This window comes from Suncus etruscus, chromosome 7 (genome assembly GCF_024139225.1).
Source record: "Suncus etruscus isolate mSunEtr1 chromosome 7, mSunEtr1.pri.cur, whole genome shotgun sequence".
Classification (NCBI taxonomy): domain Eukaryota; kingdom Metazoa; phylum Chordata; class Mammalia; order Eulipotyphla; family Soricidae; genus Suncus; species Suncus etruscus.
In genome coordinates, this window is record NC_064854.1 from 44,698,151 (window position 1) to 44,708,543 (window position 10,393).

A 10,393-nucleotide genomic window follows, 5' to 3' on the forward strand; every position below is an offset into this window, starting at 1 on the left:
CTTCATAGAACAATGATATAGCACATTCCAGAAAAATAAAATAAAATTCTGAGGATTTAAACTAAAAAGAAGAAAATTCCAAGAGAGATTTTCTATCATCCAATAAAAAAATAAAATGGGATTGGTGGGATGCACCAGTCACAGATGAAAATAACCCTTTAAAAACTTGATTTTATAGGCATATTTCATGACCCTGTTCATTATTAAATTAAAATACATGCAGTGCAGAATAGCGAACATCAAAACCACTTTTGGTATTGATCTTTGAGTGGAAATTATGATTTTTTATAAATGTATGTTTTTTTGAAATGTCTAAATTGAAGAAACACTACATTTTTCTAAAAACAAATGATAATATTTATTTATTGTCATATCACATAATAGAAAATTCAAGTGTGCAAAATGTTTATTTAAAAATAAAGTTTAAAGTTTTTGTTTTATTCTTTTATTTTTTTATTTTTATATATTTTTTGGATTTTGGGTCACACTCAGCAGCGCTCAGAGGTTACTCCTGGCTCTATGCTCAGAAATTACTCCTTGCAAGCTGCGGGGACCATATGGGATGCCGGGATTTGAACCACCATCCTTCTGCATGCAAGGCAAAAGTCCCACCTCCATCCTATCTCTCCGGGCCCGTATTCTTTTATTTTATTTGGTTTTTAGGTCACACTAGTGGTTCTCAGAGATAACTAACTCCGGCCTTGCATTTAGATATCTCTCTTGGCAGAGCTCTAGAACCACATGGGTTGCCCAGAATGGAACCCAGTTTGGCCTATGCAAGACGAGATAGTACCAGCATATTATATCTTATATCTCTCTGGTCTGATCTTAGGAAAACATTTCCTTCCAATTCTCGTCCCTTCCTCCAAAAACAATGGTTTTATGTTTTGTGAAAGTCATTTATAAAATCTGGGAGTTAGCTCAGTCTTTGTTAACATTCAACTTTGCTGTATTTCCTCTACATGTCACAGACTCATTGATCTTATTTTTCCTCTCTTTCACTATGATTTTTCACGCGGCATCTTTGTACTGCTTTCCTCTGTGCTCCTGCTTCTCGCTACTTTTCCTAGGACAACACAATTTTCCCTCGTAACTGTTGTCAACACTCACACCTGATTGTACACACCTATTGTTTTATGATTCTTACTTGTTTAATATTTTTCCAAATTACAATGACTTTCTATCTACTTTGAGGAAGCCCTGGCCATTTGTGTTTTTGGTAGTTCGAACAATAAGACAGATTAGAAAAATTACACATCTCCACCAACAAATATATTTGTAAGGTCTTTCTGTTGCCTCCTTGTTTATGAAATTAAAAACGTATTTAGTTAATTTGTAATTTACAAAGTATTAATTACAAAGGTGAATTTTAGGGGGCCGGGCGGTGGCGCTGGAAGTAAGGTGCCTGCCTTGCCTGCGCTAGCCTAGGATGGACCGCGGTTCGATCCCCCGGCGTCCCATATGGTCCCCCAAGAAGCCAGGAGCAACTTCTGAGCGCATAGCCAGGAGTAACCCCTGAGCGTCACAGGGTGTGGCCCAAAAACCAAAAAAACAAACAAACAAACAAAAAAAAAAAACAAAGGTGAATTTTAGGCATATATATTTCAACATCAATCTCACTACCAGTGTCTACATCAGTGTTCTCATTCTCCATTATTCCTTCCTCCTCCCCCCGCCTGCCACCTTGATAGGCACATTACAAATTTTGGTGGTTTTAGCTTTGATTTCATGTTTTCAGTGTTGTTGACTCTGTGCTTTAGATTTATAGCTATTCCACTGCCTCACATCACCACTATAATGGAAGCCCCAACCCAAGTTCCCCATTAATTCCCTTTCTCATCTTTTCCCCTGCCTTGATGTCTTTCCTCCTTAAGCTCAGGAGTCAAAGGTGATCTAGGTATACCCTTTACTACATTATATTCCTTCATGGAGTTATTCTATATACAACAGAAAAGTGAGATCATTCTGTGTTTGTCTTTCTTCTTCTGGCTTACTTCACACATGATATCTTCTTGTTCCATCTAGGCTGCAACACATTGCATGATTTATTCATTCCTTGCAGCTGCATAATATTATATCCTGTATATATATATGTATATATATAAAACATTATCACAATCATTCATCTGTTATTGAAGACCTAGTTGATTCCATATCTTAGCTATTGTTCTCATTTCAGCAATAAATAATTGTGTGCATATATTTTTAATTACTTTTTTTGAGGACCACATCTGGCTCTGCTCAGAACTTACTTTTGGGACTTGTGCTTAGGGATCACTCCTGACAGGCTCAGGGGACCATATTAAGTTCTAGGAATTGAATCTGGGTACACCTCATTCAAGGCATGAGTTTTACCCACTGTACTATCTCTCCAAAACTAAATGAATTTTTTAAGGCTTGGTGGTAGATATTTAAAAGTGGAATTACTGGAGCAGTGTGAAGAAGAGTTCGTGAGAACTACCCCTAGACTGTGACCAAAGTCCACATGCTGCTGCATCTCTGTGTCCAGTGCCTAAGACCCGCCACTGTCACCACCATGCCCAAGAGAAAGGTTGAAGTGGATGCTAAAGGAGAGAAAGCCAAGGTGAAGAAGGAAGCACAGAGAAGACCTGCAAGGTTATTAACTAAACTTGCTCCTCCAAAGTCAGAGCCCAAGCCTAAAAAGGCCTCTTCAAAGAAGGGAGAGAAGGTGCCCAACGGGAAAAAGCATAAAGCTGATGCTAGCACGAATGGAAATAACCCTGCAGGAAAAGGAGATTCCAAAACAGACCAGGCACAGAAAGCTGAAGGTGCTGGTGATGCCAAGTAAAGCATGTGCAATCTTGATAGCTGTGTACTTCTGGTGACTATACAGTTTGAAATACGATTTTAAATCAAGTCTTATAATAATGAGGAATTTTGCTTCACTTTTTTTTTTAAGCCAGTTATTTTTCACACAGAACACTTTATTGTTGTCTTTGGAGAAAGGCATAAGTCACTAATAAAATGTCTCCAAAACTGGACTGCCCTAGGGACTAGCTATTTTCCCTATCAGTTTTGAGACTTCCTCTTGGTTCCCAAGAGGACAGATATTTTTTATGTTGACACATTCGTCACATTGGCACCTAATGCCATTGGTGTGGAAAAACTGAAATGGGTTTTGATGTTCTATCTCGCTCTCTACCTTCAGCTGAAACTTGAGTCTCTTAAATCCAGAGAGTGCTTTTGAATCTGGACTCCCAAAAAGTGATTATCAGGGTGTTAGGTCTGGACTTTTGAGAGCTCCCACTGAGATGGCAGCCCTCAAAAGAAAAAATGGTTCTTTTTTTTTAGATTGGAATCTTCAGATTAATTATTCTGCCATTTCCTTTTATTTCCTGAAAATCAGAGTCGGCTTGTGAAAAGTTGTTAAACAACATGCTAAATGTGAACCGTCAACCCTCACTCTAAACTTTCCCTGTTTAGAGCATCAAATGAAGATGCCACTGGGCTTTAGAGTGGCTTTCTTATTTGGGGAATCCGTTGAAGAAGGGAGTTTGAAAGTTATTGTAAACTGTTAACGATTGTCTGCCCATGTCCTGCCTGTAATGCCATGATTTTTAATGAAAAGTATTGTAGAATATAAGCCCTTGGCTGGGGCTGGATTGTGGGTTGAAGAAGAAAGGCCTCTCTCTCCATCATCACCATCCAGCCCCATACAACGGCTTATATTCTACAAGTATCTTTAATAAAGCTGAATACAGTTTGGATTGGGGGGAAAAAGTGGAATTGCTGGTTTATATGGCAGATCAATTCTAAGTTTACTGAGGACTCTCCATACTGTTTCCCATAGAGGTTGCTTCAGGCAGCATTCCCACCAGCAGTGAATGAGAGTTCCTTTAAACCACATCCCTGACAGCAAAAATTGTTTCAGTATTTTGTTTTGTTTTGTTTTGGGCCACACCAGTGGTTTGGGCCACACACAGGGGTTACTCCTGAATCTGCACTCAGAAATCACTAGTGGCTGGCTCAGGAGATCATATAGGATGCCAGAGATTAAACCCAGGTAGGCCACGTGCAAGGCAAATGCCCTACCCACTGTGCTATTCGTCTAGTTCCTATTACTTTTGGTAAGTGCCAATCTCACTGGTATGAGATGGTATCTCATTGTTGTCTTGATTTAGATGTCCTTAATGAGCACTTTTTCATGTGCCTATTGGCAATTTGATTGCCTTCCTTTGAGAAGTGTCTGTTCATTTCTTCTCCCTATTTAACTTAATAGGTAAGATATTTTATTTAATACATTTTAATTAGTAATTTTAATTGAATAGTTATGAGACACACAGCTAAAAGTTGTTTATTATTGAGTTTCATTCATACAATTTTTCAACACCTATTTCTTCACCAGTACACATTTCCTGCCATCAATGTCCCCAGTTTCTCTCCCTCCCTCCCCCATTCACCTCTTTCTATGGCAATATCACTTTACCTTGTTTCAGCACCCAGTTCTTGTCCAGAGTTCTTGTCCAAACTATCATTGTTACTGTGGTCCCTTCTCTGCCCTAACTGCACTTCTCCCACTCTTTGTAACAAGCTTCTTCCATGGTCTAGTCCTCCTAATCTTCATCTTAATTGTCTTTGGATATTATTACCATACAATTTTTATACATTCCACATATGAATTTTATCTATGTTTATTCCTCTTCCTTTGACTAAGTTCACTCAGCATAATACTCTCCATAAATATTCATGTATAAGCAAATTTCATGACTTCATTTGTCCTAACAGCTGCATAGCATTCCACTGTGTAGATGTATCAGAGTTTCTTTATCCACTCATCTGTTCTTGGGTACATGGGTTGTTTTCAGATAATGGCTATTGTGAATAGTGCTGCAATGAGTAGTATAGAAGTGATATACCCTTTCTTCATTGTGTTTTTTGGGCCCCTAAGGTTTATTCCCAAGAATAAATAATAGAATAAAGAAATTGATTGCTGGATCTTACATAATCTTAACTTCTAGTTTATTGAGGAATATCCATATTTTTCCCAAAAAGTCTGAACCAATTAAAGACTGACTCTCTCTGTCTCTCATAATCTTTTTGAGCCTGAAGTCTATGTCATCTGTCATTAGTATGGATACCCCACTCTTTTGAGGAAGTTTGCTTGAGAGATTTTCTTTCAACTTTTAAACTTTGAGTCTGTTTCTCTGCCTATTCAAATATGTTTCTTTCAAGTAGCAGAATGCTGTGTTCAGTTTTAAATTAATTTTCCTATTCCCCCTTTTTTATACATAAAATGCTAAAAAAAAATTCCCATTCTTTGTGGTAAGCTTCATACCGTGGGCCAGTCCTTCCAGCCCTCATCTCTATTGTCTTCAGGCATTATTACAATAATGTGTTTTATTTTTCTTAAAACCCATAGATGAGTGAGACTATTTTGTGTCTATCTCTCTCCCTCTGGCTTATTTCACTCAGCATAATAGTTTCCATGTCCATCCATATATAGGAAAATTTCATGACTTTATTTTTCTGATGGCTGCATAGTATTCCATTGTATATATGTACCACAGGTTTTTTTTAGCTTACCACAAAGAGTGGTGATTTCAGTTAAAGAAATAACTACACTGACAACTATCATGACAATGGTAATGAGTGAGAGAATGCCTGTCTCGAATACAGGCAAGGGACATGGGAGGAGGAGGAGGAGAAAGATGGAGGGCATTGGTGACAGGAATGTTGCACTGGTGAAGGTGGGTGTTCTTTTTTTCTAACTAAAACCCAACTACAGACATGTTTATAACCATGGTGCTTAAATAAAAATATTTAAAAAATAAATTTTCAATTCTGTGTTTCTTGATGGTGCATTTAGTCCATTGACATTGAGAGAGACTATTGTTATGGAATTTTGTGTGATCTTTTTGTAGGCACTTGGAGTGTTAGTAAGGTTTGTCTTATCTTAAAGTATTATTTTTAGTTTTACTTGTAAATCTGGTTTTGAGTCTATGATGTTCTTGAACTATTGTTTATCCATGAAGTTGTTTATCATTTCTGAATGAGAGTCTAGCTGTGTAAAATATTCGGGGTTTTTTTTTGTTTTGTTTTTTGTTTTTTGGTTTTGGTTTTGGTTTTTGATCATACCTGGCAGTATTCCCTGAGCATCACTGGGTATGATGGCCCAAAAACAAAAACAAAAAATCTGACAGCAGAGATTTTCCAACTTTTAGAGCATGTCTCACATTGATATCTAACTAATAAAATGACTTTTACTTGATTCTTAACACTGTTAAGAAGATTCATAACTTGGTAGACCTGTTTCATTCATGTGTCATTAAAATGTATTTGTATAAAATGTAATTACAATACATTCCAGAATTTACCTGCATTTTACTCCAGGACACCACGGTGAAATTCTTCATGAGCAGGATGATGCTGCAAGCTAGAAACTATTATCCTCTCACATAACACCAATCAGGTGAGCTTTGAATGATGAAAGGTTTCCTCTCCACAGGGTTTTTCTCTAAGGGATTTTTGCTTCTAACTGTCTTAGCTTAGATTTCCCTATAAAGAGATTTCCAAGATAATGATTAGCATGCAGGTCAGGATTTGGGGACATGATCCCAAGAAACAGGAATGAGACTAGGAAGAGTAAAGCAAGAAAAGAGAACAGCAGGCCAAAAAAGCTTTTTAAATAAATTCATCATGAACTCAGTTCTGCTAGAATTCACTAAGGGGGCATAGCTAATGTGTCTCAGAGATGTCCACCTAAGCACCTCCTATTGGCCAAATAGGAAATGAAGCTCACTACCAGTCTGGCAGCAGCCATTGTGTCAGAAAAACTGAAGAGGCTTTCACAAAGCAGAAAATGAGAGAAATGGTGTGTGTGTGTGTGTGTGTGTGTGTGTGTGTGTGTGTGTGTGTGTGTGTGTGTGTGTGTGTATGAGGCTTTCACAAAACAGAAAGTGAGAGAAATTGTGTGTATGTGTGTGTTGTATAGGGAGTGTGAGAGGACTGGAGAGATAGTACAGTGATTAGAGCATGTTCCTTCCTTATTGCCCACCAGGGCCTGATCCTCAGAATTTCATGTGGTTCCCCAAGTTCCTCTACGAGTGATCCTTGAGTGTAGAGCCAGGAATAAGCCTGAAGTACTGCTGGAGAGGGTTTAGGGGAGGGCTCAAACCAAAACAAAACTAACTTGATACAGCTGAGGTGAGAGACTGTCAGGTTACACTTGTATGCTGCTGGTGAAATTCATGGTCATTAGGATGGAAACCAACCCTGTCTCCCACACACTCACACCTTTGACTAAGAAAAACATGAACCAGGAAACAACACAAAATGTGGATATACTCCTTTCTTAGAATTTCTCTCCTATTATTCTTTTTTGCACAAATCTTCTATATACTGGTTTTATTCTGGAAACTATCTCAACAGGGAGACCATCGTCCTCTGTAAGTTTAACTCAACTACACTCTTGTGATCTAATAGTGCTATTCATCCAGAACCTCTGTGTAATTTCCTTTGTGAATTATCAGATAATGATTCTTCCCTCAGGCTTCTCATATTCTTTTAACTCTCCTTGGTTATAAATGAAAATAAATTTGTGACAAAGGTTTCTTAGGCCATGTCCTTTGGGAGGCAGTTTGAGATAGATTTGTGTGCAGGAAGTTTATTGAGTGGTGCCACTGGGTCAGCACCAGTGAAGAGGGAAGAATATGGCAATGGGCAGGTGAGGCACTTAATGGGGATGCAACCAAAGCTAAACTGCTGCCCAACAGAAGCTGGGCATAACTTATCTCATCTCATCTTGATGCAATGCAGGGATGTGAGGCAATGGGATGTGGAGGCCAGAGCTTTTGTATCCTGAGTCTGTTACTTTTTTGTTCGTGATTGTCCCAAGGGAGGATATGACTTTGGGGAGGAGTGGGGACAGTGACAGAGTATTTCCGGGAGAGTAACTCAGGAGCCTCCCAATGCCAGAACTTCCAACAGCTGGGGAAATAATATCTTACTTCTGAAGAGAAGAATTGGTCTGCGTATCATAACATTACCTCTAACTCACTCTGCTTCTTGGATTATTTCCTTCATACATTAAATTCTGTAAACAGTTCCTGCAGGATTTTGATTGGTTCTTTTTTCTGACAAATTTAGAGGAAAGTTGGCTGGAAAAAAAAAGTTCCGTTACAACAGAAATGAGTCTAGAGGTTCCAGCTGATCATTTCCGTCTTCTACCTATTTTATATTCCCCTTGCCGTTGGCTTGCATTTCTGTTTGTCTTTGTGGCTCACTTGGTGGGGAGCCTAGACTCTATTTCTGACAGATCTGAGACTGGTTGCTGTGCTTTTGTTAATCTGTGACAGTGGCATGTGTCCATTTATTATCAAAATTAGCAAAGCAATATCAGGAAATTTCCTCTAAAGAAAACTGGAAAGACAGCTCAAGTGTGTGAAGCCCTGAGTTTAATTCTTAGTACCACATAGGTGGCTGCTATGTATATATTTTTTATTATTTACTATTTTTAAATTTTTTTTATTTAAACACCTTGATTACATACATGATTGTGTTTGGGTTTCAGTCATGTAAAGAACACCACCAGTGCAACATTCCCATCACCAATGTCTATTTTTAAATTTTTATTTTATAAAAAATTTATTAAAATTTTATTAAAACGATTGCGATCTACAAAGCCCTTCATAGTTGAATTTCAGGGGCCAGAGAGATAGCACAGTGGTAGGGCATTTGCCTTGCACGTGGCTGACCCAGGACTGACAGAGGTTCAAATCCCGGCATTCCATATAGCTCCCTGTGCCTGCCAGGAATGATTTCTGAGCACAGAGCTAGGAATAACCGCTGAGAGCCCTACTGCTGTACTATTGCTCCAGCCCCTGATTCTATTGTTTTTAATTTTGTCTTGAATATTTAGCTCTGTATTTTGTTCTCCACCACTGTACCTGAGACCACTTGGTCTCTGGCCCCCTCCTTTCTTCTAAAATTTATAGGAAAATGCAGGAATATGAGGTAATATAAAGTAATCTGTTGTCCCAGGGTTCTATATAAAAAAAAAAGGCAGGAACCCCTATTTAAAAGATAAAAAAGGAAAAAGGAGAGACCGGAGAGATAGCATGGAGGTAAGGCATTTGTCTTGCATGCAGAAGAACGGTGGTTTGAATTCTGGCATCCCATATGGTCCCCTGAGCCTGCCAGGAGCAATGATTTCTGAGCATAGAAATAAATAAAGGAAAAAGAAGAAAAACCAAAACAAAAAAGGGGGTGGCTGTTTTTGTTTTTCATAGATGCAGCAAAATTTGGGGAAAATAGAAAGGAAAACCTTCAGCCTAAAAACAGGGAGACCCTACCCATGAAGCATCCTGACATAAAACCAACTATAGGCTTCGGGCATACTAAATTGTCTAACCCTAAAGTCTTTCTTCAGGGTCCCAGTAAAAGAACATTTCCCCCACTCCAACCAGCTGCCAACCAGCTCCCAAAGTGAAAAGATAGCTTTCCAGCCTGCCTTGCCCAAGTCCGGGAAGAAGCTGCCACTGTGGCTGCTGCTGATTTGCTTTCAGCGGCCCTTTTTTTCCATATCCTGTCTCTGTGGACTGTCACTCAGGTGACTGCTATTTAAACACACACACACACACAATTACTGTAATTTACACTAAAAATTAATTACTATTTTCATAAAATATAAATCTAACTGGGCATACTATATATTATCCACAGAACCCATTCATTCTTCAAATATTTGTTGAAGGTCTACCACATAATAGAAACTATTACACGCATTAAAAACATGGCAGTTAATAAAATAGCTCAACTTCCTGACCTCATAAATTTTTTATTTTACTTGGAGGAGGAGCCAAGCCATAAACAAATTTTATATAGCATATATGTTATATTTTATAAGTATTATTAGGGCACAAATAAATGACATGAAGAATGGAATATAAATGACAGAGTAAGGGAGTGAGATAAGCAGATCTAGTTTATTAAGTTCTCAATGATTGGATTAAATATGAAGAAATGAGAAAACACATTTGGATAGAGTTTGGATAGAGTGTGGCATGCCTTCCAGATCATTAACACCAAAATTGTAGTCCTGGAGTTAGATGTGTATTTGGCCTCTTTAAGGACAGCAAGGAGATCAAGATAGCTGAGTCCAGTACAAAAGAGGATTCTGCCAGGAAATAAAGTCAAAGGGGCACAGGGAACTAATCAGCCTTCCAACTATTATGAAGCTGGAAATATGGAGTAGAAACCTTGATAGGATCTCACATCTGGGCACAGCAAATGTTCAATTAATATATGTTTGTTAAATATGTGACTTCTATGATGAAAATCGATTCTTACTGACCATGAGGAGGAAGAACAAAAATAAGGAGATCAGTAATAAGGTCAATAATCCTAGAAACAGGTGATGAGATTATATCAGTGC

At 38.3% G+C, this 10,393-nt stretch overlaps 1 protein-coding gene across 1 annotated transcript; it reads left to right on the forward strand.

The window, feature by feature from the left end:
- Positions 1-2,536: 2,536 nt before the first annotated feature.
- Positions 2,537-2,809, forward strand: LOC126013517 (non-histone chromosomal protein HMG-17-like). The gene has a single exon (XM_049776637.1). The coding sequence runs from the start codon at positions 2,537-2,539 to the stop codon at positions 2,807-2,809; it is 273 nt and encodes a 90-aa protein (XP_049632594.1).
- Positions 2,810-10,393: the final 7,584 nt, after the last annotated feature.